The 18,016-nt window shown below is 45.4% G+C and overlaps 1 protein-coding gene across 4 annotated transcripts in view; it reads left to right on the top strand.

The window, feature by feature from the left end:
• KANSL1 (KAT8 regulatory NSL complex subunit 1) overlaps positions 1–18,016 on the top strand; it is a 71,688-nt gene that overhangs the window by 12,379 nt on the left and 41,293 nt on the right. For all 4 annotated transcript variants that reach the window (XM_082070609.1, XM_082070611.1, XM_082070608.1 and 1 more), the window contains exon 2: positions 2,000–3,386. In XM_082070609.1, coding sequence (XP_081926735.1) covers positions 2,083–3,386 — 1,304 coding nt within the window. In that variant the 5' untranslated portion in view covers positions 2,000–2,082. The remainder of the gene's footprint in view (positions 1–1,999; positions 3,387–18,016) is intronic.

Below are 18,016 nucleotides of genomic sequence, written 5' to 3'. Positions count from 1 at the left end.
TGATCCAGAGTCTTCCTTTGGAAGACAGACCAATGTACTTCTGCAGAACTGAGGGCTCCTGTTAAGAACAGCCATTCCAAGTGTGCGTGTCTCTGTTGTGAGGCCCTTGGTCGGAGGCTGGAGTGGGGAAGTCCTTTATTCTGACAGTTCCTCCTCTCCCAAGGGTGTTTTAGCTACAAGTAGAAACTTCCTTGCGAGTTCCTTCTCCCCCCCACCCCCCAGATAATCATTGCTTATGAAAGGTCTGTATGGACCCAAATGGTGACTAAAAGCCATTTTCAGTGAGCGTGCAGTAAATTTTTAGGAATGCGGTTATCCTTTTTTCAGTAAGGACAAGGTGTAGTTGGTTACAAAATACGCTTAAGTTCTGTCAACAGGGAACTTCTGAAGTCTGAACCCATCTCTGGTGTCTGTGTACTTCTGTTACAAAAGCTTAAAACCTGTTTTTATCAGTTCCTCTGTGAGTGCATCCTTTCTCCCCTGCCTTTTCCTCTGTGTCACCTAACTGTGTTTGGCGAGAGAGTTAATTAGCAAGACTGCGTTTGGCGAGGAGCGTGCCAGTTGGCCAATGTACCCACTCATTGGAAACCAAACAGAGCAAATGACACTGAGCTTGTCCTGTGGGCCTTCCCTCCATGGGGTGTGGGTTTGTTTCTCTAACTCATCCCTGCCTTTTCACAAAAATTCAGGTTTTAGTGCTTCACGTTTTTCAGCCCTAATGTCTGTCTGTGTTCCCTTGTTGTGGGAAGTACCTGGTGTGATGCTGGGGAGCGACTGTGGTGCAGGTGAACCAGGCTGGAAGCAAAACTGACCGCTCAATTTTGCTCATTCAACGTATTCAAACTTCAGATAATTCTCACTTTTCATGTAAAGTGCCGTATTCATTTGGACATTGGAATGCATTAATGAACAGCTATGACAAGCTGATGCAAATTTACATGAAATTAGAGGATTGGCATATCAGGCAAGAGATCAGGGCAAATTTTTATTATTAAATTTACGTTGAAATAGCTTTAGCAGCAAAAGGAAAATAAAGTAACTTGTAATTGTAGCACAGCCTGTACTGTGGGCTATGTGAATGCAGTTTAAAAAAGGGCGTTAAAAAACACTGGTACTTCTAGTGGTAAAGGAGGTAGATAAATAACCAGAAACTTGAAGGTGGGTGGGAAATGGTTACAGTGTCCGTGAATGAAAGGCCTTTGGTTATTTCTCTTAAGCTGTTTGATCTAGTTGAGTTAAGCCATGGCTTGCTTTTGCAGTCTGAGTGTGGAACTGCTCTGTCACGGTGCGCATGTGGGTTAATCTTTATCCATGTTCTTAAAAGAGAAATGGGAATAGCAATACTGGAAATCACCTGGCTTATTCAGAAATGTACTTCTGGGAAAGCTGGTTTCATGTGCACCAGGGAAACGACTTTCTTAAAATCCAAGGCTTTCTGGGAAGCGGTGGGCTTGCCAGTGAGCGTGGGGTGGTGGGATTTCTTTAGCCACTGGACAGTTTAAGCATACGGAGATTTGTTCTCCTCAAGCCCTGTCTCTGTTATGTGTTATAGTTCTAATTCGTCATTTTTAATGCATCTGAGCTGGCAATAGAAGCAGTGAAAACTGTTTGATAAATGTAGCTCAAGGATTTTCAAGATGAAGTTAGTGAGCTGCTGGCATTGAGGAATAGGTGTAACCAGGGCCTGGAAGGATGCTGCTGTGCTCAGTGAATGGACTGAAAGGTGGGAATGGTAGTTACCGGCAGGCACTAGTTCTGGGGGATCCTGAGGACCGGCTTGTGTGTTGCTGCTTTTGTTTTAACTGCCTGTTGCCCAGATGGCTCCTCTGAGCACAGGGCTGGTGGTCACAAAGAGAGGAGGGTGCTGTGCTGAACGTGGACCTTGCGTGGCCTTACCACGAGTGTCAAGTTGATAGGTCTCACTGCTGTTGTCTGTGTTGTGTGTTCTGTCTTCTGTAAGCGCGATGCCTAACTTTCTGTTTTCCTTTCCTGTCTGTAGGCTGCGCTCGGGGGCGGCAGCAGGAGGCGGTGGAGCTGGCCTCGGCACCGGGAGAGGCTGCACTGCCCGGCTCGCTGTGCTGAATGGCTGCGATGGCGCCCGCTCTCACTGACGCAGCAGCTGAAGCTCACCACATCCGATTCAAGCTGGCTCCCCCGTCCTCTACCTTGTCGCCTGGCAGCGCCGAGAGCAACGGAAACGCCAACAACATCCTCCTGGCTGCCAACGGCACCAAAAGGAAAGCCCTTGCTTCAGAGGATCCTGGTTTAGATTTCCGAAACAACCCTACGAAGGAAGAACTGGGCAAGCTGCAGCCGCTAGTGGCCTCTTATCTCTGCTCAGATGTAACATCTGTTTCTTCAAAAGAGCCTCTGAAGCTGCAAGGAGTCTTCAACAAGCAGACAGTCCTTAAATCTCACTCTCTCTTATCTCAGTCCTTCTTGAAAACAAGTGATCTGTTGGGGAGGCAACCAGTGTTGGAATTCACTTTGGAGAATCTAAAAACAATGAGTACTAATAGCCAGCCATCTCTCCCGCAAGCGCCTGTAAATGGCTTGGCCAAGAAATTGGCCAAAAGTAACAATTCAGACCGTGAAAATTCTAGTTCTCTGAATGGTGGGAAATGTGCTCCTCCTTCTGTTGCCCTCCAGGGTGTTGACTATAATGCAGGAGGTTCTGAATTGGGGGACTTGAAGACTGGTTTGACCAATTGCACTCTTCCCCATAGAAGCCTTGATGCAGAGCACACAACTCCATTTAGCAATAGTAGCACTGCAAACAAATCTTCCCTTAATTCTGTGGAGCAACAGAGAGTGCTTGAGGGTGGCAGTGGAGAGACTAGGTTGCCCAGTGTTGCTGGTCACTCTGACTTTGGGAGCAGTAACTTGGAAGAGCAGAAACCTTCTCTGTTGGTTGGTCACCACAGTGCTCTCGACTCCGAGATGAGGACGAGGGCATTGCTGCGACGGCAGGCAGACATCGAGAACCGTGCCCGCAGGCTGCAGAAGCGCTTGCAGGTAGTGCAGGCAAAGCAGGTGGAGAGACACATCCAGCAGCAGTTGGGTGGCTTCTTGGAGAAAACTCTAAGCAAGCTTCCAACTTTGGACCCCCTGAGTCATCGAAGCCAGCTGATGTTGACCAGAAAAGCTGAAGCAGCCTTGAGGAAAGCCCCGAGTGAGACAGCTACTTCGGAAGGCCTAAGCAGCTTCTTGAAGAGCGATTCAATATCGGAAGAACTGGAGAGATTCACGGCCAGTGGTGTGGCCAACTTGAGATCCAGTGAACAAGCGTTTGACTCGGATGTCACCGACAGCAGCTCAGGAGGAGAGTCTGATGTTGAAGAGGAGGAGCTGACCAAAGCAGACCCTGAACAACCCCATGTACCACTGTAAGTAGCAGTCATGCTTTGCTTTCCTCTGGTAGGGGGAAAGCGAGGTGAAAGGTGGCAGATGCAAAAATCTGTTTCTTGTAGGAACACTTCTTTTTTTAATGGGCTTAGATCAAAGAAGTAATTGTTAAAACTAGTGTGGTGTGATTTGCAGCACACTTCCTAGTTCGGGCAGCACATGCAACATTGGAGATAAAATTCTTTGTGCATACAGTAGTTGTTGGTGTTCTTGTGGAGCAGCAGGTCCTGGAAATGCTGGCTGGCTGGAGTGGTGCAAGCATGTCGCAGATACAAACCTGGAATACTCTAAGCAGTTCTCTCCGTGATGTATTGGACCTGTCCCCTGAAATGAGATGTTTGTCTTTTTACAGTGGGAATCTTTATTGTAAAACAGTTGTGTAAAGTAAGGCCAGCCTGAATCTTCGTAGCTGACAGCATAGTTGCAACGGGGGAATTTTTGTTGTTATTGTTGTTAAACAAACTGCCTGGAAAAAGCCCTCTGAAAGGATTTGATCGAAGTGCCAGTGGAAGTGTGAAGTGAGTGTGTTCTCTTCTTGAGTCTGGGAAATTGTTGTTGTGCATTTTCTTCTTGTCTGTGAGTTGCATTAAATTATGACAACAGCCTCATAATTATGTTGTTAACTGGATTCTGTTTGCATAAGTATTAGGTGTCATTTTGTGTGTGGAGGAGGAAGATCCTTGTCAAGGCAAAAGGTCTTGAGGCAGGTCAAGGAAGAAGGGAAACTTTTCTTCTAAACCCAAGAATTTTTCGCTATGAGTACATATCAGAGCATGTTGCACAAATCTCTTAAAAAGCCATATTGTTTGTCTAGTCTGTGTAAAATCTTGCTTGCATCAGTGAGTGATCTCTTCCACCCTGATGGACCTATTGAACTTAAACCTCAGCTGGTGAAAAGCTCCCTGCAGCAGTCACAGGGGTCCTCTGTGGAATGCGGACAGCTTTCCGATCGAGGCTGGAAAAATAGTCACCAGGACTTTTGCATACCTGCACTATTCTGGGTTTGTTCAGATCTCTGGAGAAACAGCTGAATGTATTTTGGATCCTGTTGTCCATAGTGATGTTAATGGCTGGTCGAGTGCTGTGTCACACAAAGTTACTGAACTAGGTAGGTGAATGTGAACAATGTGTGTGCTTGATAACTTCAGCATCCTCCAAAAACACGCTCTCGTGAATGAGTGCTAATAAACAGACGCTACAGCTCTTGAAGATGAAATTCTGGCTAAATGTCACATTATGTTTTGGGATGCTAGTGATCCCTGCTGGCTGGACATAAAAGTGTCCTTGTGCTGTGAGAACAGACAGTTTAGTAACTTTATTCTCGTTTTATAATGTCCACAAACTTACTATTGGGATTAGCAGTAAAATTGCATTTATAAGTATTATGCTTGTTATTAGAAGAGACATTCGATTAAAATTCTGTCCAAAGTAATATTAAGTTTCTGATATTGTGGGTTTCATAGATTCACATGTTGTCTAGCAAAGTGAAATTTCTTTGCTACTCATCTTAATCCCAGGAGGAAGTGTGGTATTCAGAGACATGATGCATGAAATTCTATGCTGACTTTCCTGCCCTTTCTGTTAGTCATGCCTTTAGACTCCGCAGCCTCCTGAGTACTCTTAAAAAGCCAAAGATTTTAAAGCTAATAAAAAGAATGGTTATTCTGTTGTCTATAGGTTCAGAAGCTGGCATGTATGTGTAATGGCATCCAGGCCAGGCCCACCAAACCTAGTTCAGAGTTTATGCCTGTTGACAGTCCTGCTGGCCTGAGTGCTTCGACATTGGGTCTCACGAGTTCTGGTACTACTGAAGTTGAGGCTGAATGCACCTTTGTGCTTGTTAGCAAAGTTCCTGAAGTCAACCTGAAGAGCTAGTACAGGCATCTGAGTACTTCCAAATATGATTTTCAAAGTAGTGCTAAGAAACAAGAAGGGGAAGAACTGACTTTTCCACTGGGAAGCTGCCTTGGGCCAGCTTATTGTACAAAACCATTGTTTTACGTTTGTGTGAGCACAGCAAAGCAAAGGCTTTTCACAGTGTTGCTCAGATATGGCTGGGTTTTGCAGCATGCTGAGTATACTTACTGGTGGCAGACTTTTACACTGATTATTTTAATTTTGGTGGCAAGACAGAATATTTTACTGAGTGTGAAAACTTCTGTCTCACCCCTTAGTCAGCATTCCTTGTCTGTGTATTGCCTCTGCCTTCCCCCAAACCCCTTGGTTGCTCTGGATCTTTACTGAGAGTTATGCTACAGCGTGTCTTGTAGCTTGCTTGCTGCAGCTGGCTGTGTCACTGCCTCTGGGATCCAAGTGGAAGCATGCAAAAGAAACAAAGACTTGTTTACATCATGCTTCGATAAGAGCTGGCCTTTGAGCTTTTCTGGTGTGGTGGCATTCCAGAATCAGTATCCGGTCAAGGACAGACTTCGAAGCATTTGTACTGTTCTGGCCCGCCTGGTCTTGGCTATGGAGCAGCGTCTCCCTGAGGAGTTGTCTTTCCAGTAGCATCAAGGATCTATCAGAGCTTGGTAGGTCCTTTTAAAGCACTCACAGTCCCACTGCCCAGGAAGATGCTGTCATTCAGGTGCGTAACCAGGCCATCATGTAATGCATAAACAAAGCAGGGAGGTAATTGTCACACCTTTGTTGGGAAGCCCTGCCAGCTGTGGGTTTGGCTTAACAAGGTGCTCTTGGCTCTCATGCAGCTGATGGAGAAAGAAAGCTTGTGCAGACAGGATTAGTTCATGATGCATTTTTAGATTTATGTGGATCGAGGACCACCACATTGCTTTTCATTTGCTCTTAGATTAATAACATAAAACTGTTTGCTTCGCAGCTGAAGTCCTCTGATGTGTCACTTCAAAGCATGTGCAGTGACAGAGCTAGGAGCAAGAGAATCTTTGCCTCTGCTCGATGGTGGCAAAGGCCGTTTGGAGCCTCTGTGTAGAGCCATGCTGGGGTTCTTTGGCTAGGTGTGCCTGTAGGCAGCAGCCGCCTGTGACAGTGAAACCTGTGCTGCTGTGAAAGAGCCCGAATGCTGTTGTCAGTGCGGTAGGATCAGGAGCCGGGCAAGTGAGTTCCTCTCCGTGCTGGGCGGCCGTGGGATGGTTTAGCAAGAAGCGAAGTCCTGGTGTTTCTGTGACCTTGTACTAATACATATAAGGAGGAAGTTACTTTTCTCAGGCTGGTTGGTTTCTTTGGTTGTCTTGCATTTAACTGTAGACTAGTTTCATCAGAATTTGTCAATTCCTTTTAGCTGATGAGTTACCTATGTCAGACAGCACAGTAGTCATTAGCTGGTTAGTGGTATGTGATTTAGTATCTGCAATCCACAACTTTACTCTGTGTACCATGGAAAAAAAAATCTGAAAAGGTAGTGAAAACCATCATTTAGATGGAACTTATCTTTTAAGTCAGGTTTCTTACCTAGAAAGTCACTGTTTTGGTGGCGTTTACATCAAGCTGCTGAGAGTGAACTGAAGTTGCTAGTGATGAACTTCTTGCACCACCTTTTCTGAGGGTCAGGGTTCCATTCAACATGCCTGTGGCCGTGATGCCTAGGCACACTTAATTATCCTCATTTACCAGTGGGAAATCCAAGCACCTTCTGCTGTTTGTCCTTGCAGTAAATCGTTTCACAGCCTTGGAGCCTGTGTGTTTGCTCTTCCCTGTGCTGTGTCATATCATGATGCCTGGATCTTGGAATTGCTGGACTTGGAGTAGTAATGAAGATTTCTCGCTAAGAAGTGCTTTTGTCAGCACTAGTTTCAGAGTCTTGTGTTGGAGAGGGGGGTGTGTGGCGTTTGGATCAGTGGCTGTTCAAGAGGTAGTTGCAGTTTGAGCGTCAGTTGACTGAGAAGTAGAATTTAGAAATTCTGATTTTTCCTCCGTTAATCATATTTTTCAGGCAGGACCATGATAAGGAAGCCTGCATCTCAAGGGCTATTAAATAGCATTTCTCAAATCTCTGACTTCATGGAGCTGTAATTCAAATGGCAAATCCCCTGTGGGGACTAAGGAAGCTTTTCCTCCTGCCCACAGACACGTTTCACTAACTGATTATGCAGAGCAATCCTAGAAGTTTGTCTCTATATAACCTTTTCAGTTACCTGCTTTGCTTTTTATGGTGTATTTCTAGTTCTCGACTTCTAGCTGTGCTTGTAGGTACTGGTGACCACACAGTGCTTAACCTTCTGTTTTTAAGCTATTTATGAAAACTTGCATATGTCATACGTGAATTGCGTGTAATCCACATGCTGCTCAACTGCAAAATGTTGGTCAAGAGAGATGGTCCTTAAGTGTCTTTCAATTGGGTAGAGAGAGAGTAAATCCTGAACATTGAACATACTTTTGCTTTGCATTTGAAAGCATAATAGCAGAGAGCTGTTCATTGTTTGAAAGTGCTTAATCAGGTATCCAAGAGTAAGTAGGACACTCTGCAAGTCCCTCTTGCTTTTAAGAGAGCAAATGAGAACACTGCTTGAGAAAGATCTTAAGAAAAACGAGTCAGTTATTTCTCCAGGACATGTTGGTCATTGTACACCTTTTATAGCTACGGTGGATGTCTGATAAGTTGTTTCTGACTTACCTGAGCCTTGATCCTCATGCAGACTTCGCAGGAGTACGGAAGGAAGGCTGGGTGTTTTTGGGGTGGGTGCTCACGTTGCCATCCGCAGAACTTGGTTAAGGCATTGTTGGCTTTCATCCTAGAGGGAGTTTTGATGCATTGGTTTAAATGTGTCTTTTTGGGCTGAAGTCACGGTTGTCTAGAGGGGTGCAGAAGAGAACCAGCGCTTGGTCTTGAGTCTGTGTGTAAAGGATAACGGTGGAGTCAGGCGCCGTGTTGCAGGAAAGCATTTGGATTGGGTGCGTGGGTTGTTCAGTGCAGACAAAGCATCTTTCTGCATCTGTCTGGCAGATGCCTTTAGTGCTCTTGCAGGGTTTTGGGTTGTTCTGTTTGGGGTCAGATCTCTGCCTGTTTCTTGGGCTGTGGGACTGGGCTGGTGTGTGGAAAGATAATGCAGAAGACTAGAAAGGATTTGGTGTCTGTCAACTGCCAATAAACTACGCTTTGTCTTGATAGTCCTTACCTGGTGGAGCAGCAAGAAAGAAAGGGCTCTGTTTCAGATTTTGTAGGACTTGTGGGTGACACTTTGGATAGGGTTGCATAAATATTTACTTCTTGTTGGAAAAATCCTGTCACAGCATCAGAAGCAGCAGAAAAACATGTTTGTGAAGTTTGTGAATGTGGCATTAAAAACCTCATGTAGTAACTCATCTGCTTTCCTACAGTCTCATGTGAAATTGCAGTTAGTGTTCAGGCAAGGGAAGGGGGCCCCATGTAGGGCTGATCTCTAATATTGAAGCCTAATGTACCAGTGTGGGGATGGAGAAGAGACTTCTGTGTTATGTTACACCAGCATCTGTGAGCAGCTGCAGTTCAGAGCTGCGTTTTTATTCTTGTTAATACTGACAGAAGGCAAAAAGTGGCTACATGACTAAGTTTAAAACTGGAGCAATGCCAAATAGGGGCTATCTTAAAAAGGCTGTAAAGGCGTACCTCGGAGATGCGCTCCTTTTCCTGAGACATTGTTGGTTTTCACTACGCAGCAGCGCGGGCTTCCCCCGCCTCCTTTGCTCTCCACCAGGCCGGTTCTGGTTGCACCGGCTCGGCAGGGGCACTGTGCTGCGTTTCCAGCGGGGGGAAAATGTTTTCCTTGCTAAACTGGCACTACCCTAACAGATCTTCCCATGGAGTGTGTTTTGGGCACACCCTGGATACGGTGCGTTTTGCAAGTGGCTCGTTTCAAAGACTTGGAGAGCTGGATGGCTTTGCTGGGCCATTCTCAGATAAAATGCTTTACGTAGTGGAGAACTTAAATTGATTTAGGTTTGACCTTCTGGATTTTCAAATGAAGGAAGGGCTCAAAAATACAAATACGGTGAAGTTCTGTGTATTGACTAGTAATTCGGCCAGGAAGTGGAAGGAGAAACTCGAATTGCAGTTGAGTCTGTTGCAGTTGTCCTTTGTGCCTCTGGAGCTGGGATGGATCAGTTCTCCACTGCACTCCGAGTTGTCCCCCGCATCCTCTGGCTCTCTGCATTTGGAAGACTTGCTGATACAATGGCATGGTTTGCTTGAGTAACATCCAGCTCTGCCCCCGCCCCGGCCCCAGCCTTCTCTGTGGTAAGGTTGCTTTCTGGAATGCCTGCTCCAGCTTTGACCTCAGCACTGAACGAGCTGTTAATGGGAACGGTACCTGGCACTGCGGTGCCGACTTCAGGAGTTGGTTAATGGTGCCTGGGATTTCCATGTAGAACACGCTTTTGCACAGAATTGCACCACATCGGTTTGGGGGAATGATACTTTGGTGAAAGAGAACGTTTAAAAGGAGACAGACAGAGACTTGTGCTGTTGAGAGCAAAATTCATCAGTTTTGTTATGAGGATGGAATGTCTCAAAACAAACAAACAAACCCAACACACCACCCCCTACTGTAATGGTGACTTTTTTGTTTAATTTGGCTTAAAACATTTGGTCATCAAATTACCAAAAGAGGGAAATAAGAGGGATCAGGGTACTCCTTATGCAGGAGAGCTTAAGGCTTTTGTGTTTGTGACATTTTAGCAGTTTCCATAGTGATGCATAACGATGTTGTAAGAAATGTTGAAGAGATTTTATTTGTATAAGGAATGGCACTAAAATATTAATGGAAGGCACTGTGAGTCTGGGGGAAGTCTAATTATATTTTCTGTTTGGAGCAGAAAAATTGATGCTGGGTAGGGGACAGTGACTTGATGCATTGTCTGGAGAGAACAGCTGTCTGTAGTTTGAACTTGTCTTGGCCAGCAAACAGAAGATAAGAGAACTTCAGTCATCTTGGGAATGTTTGCCACGAAGTCTTTCCTCTGTGATACAGCAGGTAAAACTTTGGAAATATTCTGCTCTCACTTGTTCTCCAGGTCAAAAATGCTTTATCTCAGAAGTACTTCTCCTCCCAGCCTGTGTGCGGTTGAGTTCATCTTCTCTGTTTGGTTACACGTTTGGAGCTGTTACCCCGTTTGCATTCATGAGGGTTTCTGTAAGTATAGTTGAGTTAAAAATTGGATGTATCCATTTAGGAGCGTTTGTATGGCTTTACAGACAATCTGCATTTAGTGAGTTCCCTGGTGGCTCCTGCTTAATGATGAATATAGAGCTTTTGCTGTCTCAGGGCTGGTGATGTTACATTGCGTTATCCCATCCTATCCACTCTTCCATAAGAGACAAAGGGGTTTTATGTAGATGCAATAGTCAGAAATCACCAAAATACGGTTTCTTGGAGAAAAAGGATTTAGAGAGGGACCTTTCTGTGCACATATTTAAGTGGGTCAGCAGCTGACCACCTAACCCCATATTTCCACACAGTTAGGTCGACAGAGGCAGTGAAGGGGAGTAAAAGGCATTGTGGTTTAGATGACTTTGCCATTAAATCACTTGTAGGAACCCAGCAAGGAATTCCTACTTTTCAGATTAGCTTAAACATCAGTGCGCAAATGTCTCGCTATGTGTATCTTATCTGGGGTTTTCCGTTATCCAGTTAGATGTGTAATCTTTCTGTTATGAAGTTAGGTATTCAGTCTCCTGAGCTGCTGCCCTTGCCCTGTGACCGACCCCTGCGATGCTGGCGCCTTCTGGATGCAGCTGGCCAGAGGTGGCAGACGCTTCCTTGCCAGGCTCCGCACAGCCGCTTTCTCGTTTTTCTCTGTTGTGATTGTGAAGCTTGGGCATAGTGACAGCTGGTTCTGCCCTTCCGTCCGCATCAGAAGCTGACCAATAGTTACCACGTTTCTTCTGCCTGTTTGACTTCGGACAGGACACCGCCTTTTAACGGAGCAGCACGCGGTTCTGCTTCCTTCCCGGGCCTCTGGATGTTGCAGATGTTGCTGCTGCTTCTCCGTGTGCTTGTGGGCACTGAGTGATCTGGCAGGATGAGCGGTTTTACTCGTAGGAGCTGTATGTGCTTGTGGAAGTCAGTTCCCAGTGTGTTAATGCCGAGTAAAGATCTGTTGCATTGCAGGAACAGATCTCAAATCGTAAACAAACTCAGTGCTTTGCACCTTAGCTTTTTTTTATTATTTGCATCTGCATTCTAGGTGGCGAGCACGCGGTGCGCCGCGGCCACCGCCCGCCACTCGGAGCGCTGGGAAGGAGGTCGCTGCCTCGGAGCTGGGCGCGTGCCGCGTGGGGCTCTGCGGCTGGGCACGGCGCGGCTTGTTCTCCTCCGGTCTCTGCCCGCCACCGTCACTTCAGGTGCTGCCGTGGGTGTCAGCACGGAGGAAAGCAGAGTTACCCGTGTCCGCACGTGGAGCGGGCAGTGCTGGGATCCAGAGGCGAGAGCTGGCCAAGAGACGGGTGGCTCTTGGAGCTGCTCTGGTGCTTGGTGATCTTGGCATGGCATTGGCGGCTTCTGACAGAGTTTGACTCTGTAGTCCCAATTCCTGATCTGTGTGGTTTGAGGTGGATGGGTAGTGCTTCTCCATGTTCCTAGCAGCTTTTTTTTTTCTGCTGGAGGCTCGCATCCCAGTGGCCAAGGGCGGAATCTTTCTGTTTAGCATCCATTACCATTGCAAGGCTGGGACAGTGGCATGAATAAAAGTAGCACCAGCTAAATCTGCCTGGTCTCGTGTGAATTGGAGCCCTTCTTCATGTGACTTCTGCTATTACAGTGCTGGCTATTTAAAAAAAAAATGAGACAATTAGCCTTCTGTGGATCTGCATTTTGAATGCAGAACACTTGCGGGGCTCTTGCTCCATGTATGCAACATTTTGTGGTATTGGCTTTTTACTGTCTCGGACTAAACCAAGAACATTCTTCTCTCTCTGCTCCTCCGGTGTTGTAGGTAGCTCTCCTGCTGTTTGCAGGAATTTCTGAAGGTCAAAGGGAAGATGCTGTTTATAGTAAGTCTAAAATAATTTGAAGAAACAACCACATTAGGAAATCTTTCAAGGCAATAACCACTTTTCCAGTGTCCAGGTGGATTAAATTGATACTCATTAATTTTCCATCGTAATAGCTGAGTGTCATCTCATGACTTCTCCAAGGTTTGTTGTTCACATATTGGTCAAAGTCTTACTGTTTTTAAGTAAAACAAATCTGTTTGAGTAGTGGCCAGCCACTTAAAGAAAATTCTTCAGTGTGATGATTCACATTGGGCCTAAAGACAGCTCTACATGTTCAGCCCTCTCACTCCTCCTGCCATCCCCCTCTCTCTGCCTCTGGAAATGGGCAAGAAGCCCAAAACAACTTAACTATTTGTTATTTAAACCTATTTTAATAAGCGATACTTGCAGAAAATCTGACCTGAAGGCTTTGACTGTCTTGTGTATTAGATCTTAAACTGGTTTATGAAGTGTGTAACTTAGCTGAAAAAAAACCCCACCAGCAGCAGGTTTTTTTGTGAACATGAGCTGTTCTTTGAATTCATACGAACAGGCTGAAATTACATCTGTCTCCAGTTAGAGCAATGCTGTACTTGTTCACTCTTTTGTGTGAATCTTTGACTTGTCAAGTGTGCCCTAGTGCCTCTTCTTCCACTCTTACATTGGCTCACCTCTTGCATTAGTGTCCAGGTCTTTTTGCTATAAGGAGCTGTAGTTAATTTTGCATCTAATTCTCCTGCGTGCTGGCTGTTGAAGTAGCATCTATTTTCAAAATAGAATCCTCTGTAAAGAGAGCTTTGCTAACCCGTCCTAGTTGTCATGGCACAGCTCTGCCTTTTTTTCCCTCCTTTGCTTGCTGTTACCAGGCTTTGGTTATGTTGAACTCCTGAAACCAAATGCCTGGTCAGGCTGGGTACAGGTAAGCCCTCATCAGATTAACTGCTCTGCAAATTGAGTTGCTTGTTTTACCTGTGTTTTGTTGTGCTTGAGCAAGTGAATTTGTGTGCGAGGACACGGCACTCTTCTATGATAAATTAAAGGAAAAATGACATGATTAAGCCTTTTGGTGGCTGTACGAAGACCTAGTAAAAAATATCAACAGTATTTACTTGAATTCTCTGTGTGTGAATTTCTTTCCCTTGTGCGTATATGAGTTTCTTTTCCCTCTGCTCTTTCCTTCTCCTTCATGGGCAGTGGTTGCATCTTTGCCATCTCCTTTGCTTTATGTGCTGAGGTAGTTTCTGCAGCAGTTTCTTCTGGACCAGGGCTTGCGCGCCACTTGGGTCGGTGATTGGGGTGCACAGGAACTTGTGTTGCACCCACTTTCCTCTCTGTTCCTTTCTTTTTCCATCCTTCCTACGACTTAAAGATGGTATCTGAAAACTTCTTGATTCTCAGCAGTGCAACTCCTAGAAGATTCTGTGGGTTTGTTTTTGTTTTGTTTTCTTCATTGTTGTCATGTTCATGAATGCTTTGGTGATAAATTCCCAGAAGCTTTCAGTTTCGATGCTTGGAGCAAGCGATGACTGCAGGACTACAGTGCTGGGAGGCGACCTCCACACCTCCTAGCGGTCTGAGTGCCAGTGAACCTGCAGGAATCCTCTACTGTTGTGTTCTGATGTTGTGGCATTCCTCAAAATCACTTTCATCTACTTCTTGTCTGCTTGTTAACAACCATCTGCATCCCAAGCACTTGGCTGCATTAAATGTTCGCCTTATGTAATTGAAACTTCCTCCCCGATGCCCCGGTCGCCTTAAAGCCTTCTGGTAGGATTCCCCCCGCCCCGCCTCCAGTGTAGGTGTTTGAATTTCTCAGCTAGTCAAAACCAGTACATAAAGTAACCTTCCTGTTCCGAGTCTTGCTGTAGTAGTCTTACTGAAAAAATGTGTTGTCACTTGAATTTGTTAGCCTTGGGAGAAAGCTGTGTAATCTTCCATTGAGTTTGAGAGACTGAAACCAACATTTCAGAGAATCCGTATCTGGCGAAGCCTTTTCTCGCCGCCCCGCCAGCCAGCTTCTCCAGAGACTGACTGGAGTTTTAAAGAGAGCTGGATGCCTCTTGCCCAGCGATGGGGGATTTTGGTCAGGTCAGAAATTCTGGGATGTGTGTGCCTGTCCTTGCTGCCCTTCAGAACTGCTGACCTGGTACAAATGGGAGTATTAATTGAAGCAGTGGAGCTCCTGTGGCTTTCACTTCGTTTTGAGAGTAACTTGCCCAAAAGCATCTTGCTTTATTTGTTTCGCTGATGCAAGGTGAGATAAAGGAGGTTCTGAGAATCTGTGATTATCTACCTATTTGTGGCTTATGCTGTCGGAGCAAAGAAGTAGCACCCCTCCTCCTCTCTGCTGCTAAGAACAGCAGCTGCCCAGCTTCCTCAAGGATTAGTTGTCTCCATCATACCTCTGATTGTTTTTTGACACACATTAGGGTAGAGAGCTGAACAGAGTGTCTTGCAGAATGTAAAAAAAAAGTGCAAAAGTCTCACTTAGATGCACCCTTTTGTAAAAAAAAAAAATATGCAAAAGTCTCACTTAGATGCACCCTTTTTTTTAATCATTGTGATTGCCTGTTGGCTTAGTGCTGGCTAACATCACTTTTGAAGTCCTGGCATTTATTGCAAGAGATCGTACAATAATTTTGGAGGGACTTTTTTCCCTTTGTACCAAGGTCTGCCTTTTTTTTGGGTTGAAACATCCCATCCCACGTTATCTTCGTGAACTTCCTCGCCCTTTGAGCGGGACGAGCGTGCTGAGGTACAGCGACTGCATTATGGTGCTGGTTCTCACCACAGCTTGTTCCAGCCACGCTAATGAAAAAACTTGTTTCTCTTCCAAAGCCGGGAATCCTGCAGGTCTGGGGAAGTGAAAATGCGTAATAGTGTGGCTGTTCAGCCTGCCTGGCCCTTCGGACCCTGCGAGGCGATGCAGTAATCAGCTTGCAGTGATGGCTCTTTTTTTCTGACACAATTACTTTTGCGTTGGCTTCTGTTGTGAAATGCTTGGTTTTGAACTTTTTGAATGCATTTGGAAATGTACCACTCTTTCTTCTGACGTGCGGATAATGTTGACGTGAGTCAGGAGGACAGTGTTTTCCTAAAGCAGCGGAGTCTCGGGTTCAGCCCGGTATAATCTGCTGTGGTGGTGAATGATCCTGTTTCATAGCGTGATCAGGCATCAGACCTTGGGTTGTTGAACCTGCTGTCAGCCTGCCAACATTGTTTGCAGCTGATTTTAGAAACCTCGGTAGGTTGAGAATCTGTGTTCTGTTCTTTGCTTTGTGTGAACCTTTGTAAATTTTATCAAGCATTAAGGTCGGGAAGACCACACAGTACTGCAGACTACTTTCATTTGCTGCCTTTGCTTATGCGTTGCTTGACTGAAAGTTGCCACGGCTCAACTTATTTGGCTTTTGTCCTGGCTTCTAGACATGTCAGTGTGAAAAGGCTTTGCTTTTGCTTGTAAATAAAAAACAAAATTAAAAAAAAAATCTAATGTTTGCTTCCTATAGCAAAGCATAACTCTTGGAAAGTAGTGACTGTAAGGTGAGTAATGCTCTGTTCAGCCCCCTCTTTCTCCCCCAAAAGAACAAGGAAACCCTTCTGAAGTGAACACATCTCTTAGGAAAATCTCCTCGGGAGAGCGTGTTGTGATTTCCTGAGGACCTGAGGAGGGCCGAGGTGACGGTGGAAGCTCTGCCGCCCGTGTGAGATGTTTTAGTGCCGCCAATCAGAACATCTTCTAAAAATATCCCATCTTCTAGAAGAATCTATTCTTGCAAATCGGAGCCCAATATTAAATAACATACTGTTGATTGCAAAGGATCCAAATTAAAGAAACAGCCCAATATTCACCTTTCCTTTCTCTCTTTCCAGCTCTTTGTTACATTGCTGGATATTTGTTGCAGGCTTCACACGGGATACAAATAAAAATAGTCTGAGCATGAGATCCTTTCAAAAAGGTGGTTCTTGGACTACAGGAGAGTTTACTCAGAAGGTGGAAACTGGCTTGATTTTCTCTACAGAGACTTTTTTTCTGTTGCATCCCTGGTATCTTGCCATGAAGCAAACATTATCTACTCCTTTTCAAAAGTCCTGAAGTAGTGAGTGTATCTTGGCTGAACCTGATTGAAAGGGGCTGGGGAAAAAATCTATCTAAGAAAAATAAATTTGTGACGGAGCAGCCAGCGATGTGTGTGAACCACTTTGAGAGGGATGGAGGTGGTGCAGACAGAGCACTTGGATTTGGCTCTGGGAAGTATGGGTGAAGTGGGAGGACACAACGATCTCCTTTAGCCTAAAATAATGCAGTTCTTGGTGTTTTCTCACCAGTTCTTGGTCCTGTGGCATTTCCACCTTGTACCTTGTATTTTCTCATCTTCTATAGAAGAAGAGCCCCTCACTTCTGTCCCACGCGCGGGCCGCGGAGCCGGGTACCTGCCGGGCCTGGCGGGGGGGCCGTCGCCAGCGGCAGAACCTCGTAGAGCTGCTGGGGTTGTGTTCGTGAGGCTGTAAAAACGCAGTGAGGTTATTACGTTGCAGAGGCACACGGCTCGTTGGGCTGTGTTTGTTGAGGGAGGGAGAGGAGCTGAAAAACCTGCCTGTGGTGACAAGGGGACTGTCCTCTCCCTGGTGGTACAGCCTCGGGGGCGTCTCTTCCATCTCTTCGTGGTTGTGTGTTCTCCATATCCAGCCCCTCGCTCCATTGTTGTGATTTAGGGATTAAAGGGAGGAGCAGCGTAGCGGTCGCAAACCTGCCGTGTCTGCTTGGTACAAACGCGCACTGTCCTTGACAAGGAAAAAGCCTTCCAGTAAATCACCTTGCCTTGCCTTTATTTGTTTGTTTGTTTAAGAGCAGCTGAGTTGTTTGAAATCAGTGCAGCGTTTCGTGAATGCTGCTTAGTTGCTCAATATTCCCATTTATTTTCAGTCAATGGAATTCCAGGCTACGTGAAAACTGGGTATGTGGCTTTGAACTCATTATTTTGATTTCTTGCTGACTGTCTTGACGCAGTAGAAAGCGTCTTGAGCTTGAAGATTGAAATGATGAATCTTTCTATTAATATATCAAAATGAGATAACTGATACTGCATTCCGTGTAGCTTTTTATAAAGAATGAGAAGCATTCTGCTCTTTTGCAGGGTTGTGTTAATCATTAGCAACTTAATGCATTGTGGCCACATAAAGATGTGTAAACAGGCCAAGAAAAAGCTAAGACGTGCTGAAGGATAACTCAGGTAGCACTGGGATCAGAAACAACTATTTGTGTAATTATTGGTTAAACCTTTTGGAGACTTTCTTTCGGTGAAGTTTCTCATGGAAGGGGTGTGCTGTCTCACTGTGGAGGGCAGAAAAACTTCATGGACCATAAAGTTGAGATTTTCCAAGCTCTACAGGTATCCTATGACCAAAGTTAAGCTGCCGTTTTGCTGGTTTTAGGGATAATCTTCTGCCATGCAGGAATGGCTTTTGATATTATTTCATTTAGTTTTAGGGTTGGAACTCGGCTGTGTAGGTTTCTGTACCGTGTCTGCAAAAAGCAGACATTCGTGTAGCTGTGTACTGACAAGCAGAAAGGCAAATTCAGAATGATCTGCTCTGGAAAGGGTCCAAACATTTTAATTTGTGTGTATGAATTCTAGTATCTCTACCAGAGCCAAGTCTGCTCTCGTTAGACTTGACGATAAT

The sequence above is a fragment of the Streptopelia decaocto genome (assembly GCF_964273445.1).
Source record: "Streptopelia decaocto genome assembly, chromosome: 22".
NCBI lineage: Eukaryota > Metazoa > Chordata > Aves > Columbiformes > Columbidae > Streptopelia > Streptopelia decaocto.
The sequence above is the reverse complement of the archived record's forward strand: the minus strand, read 5'-3'. Positions and strand labels throughout refer to the sequence as shown.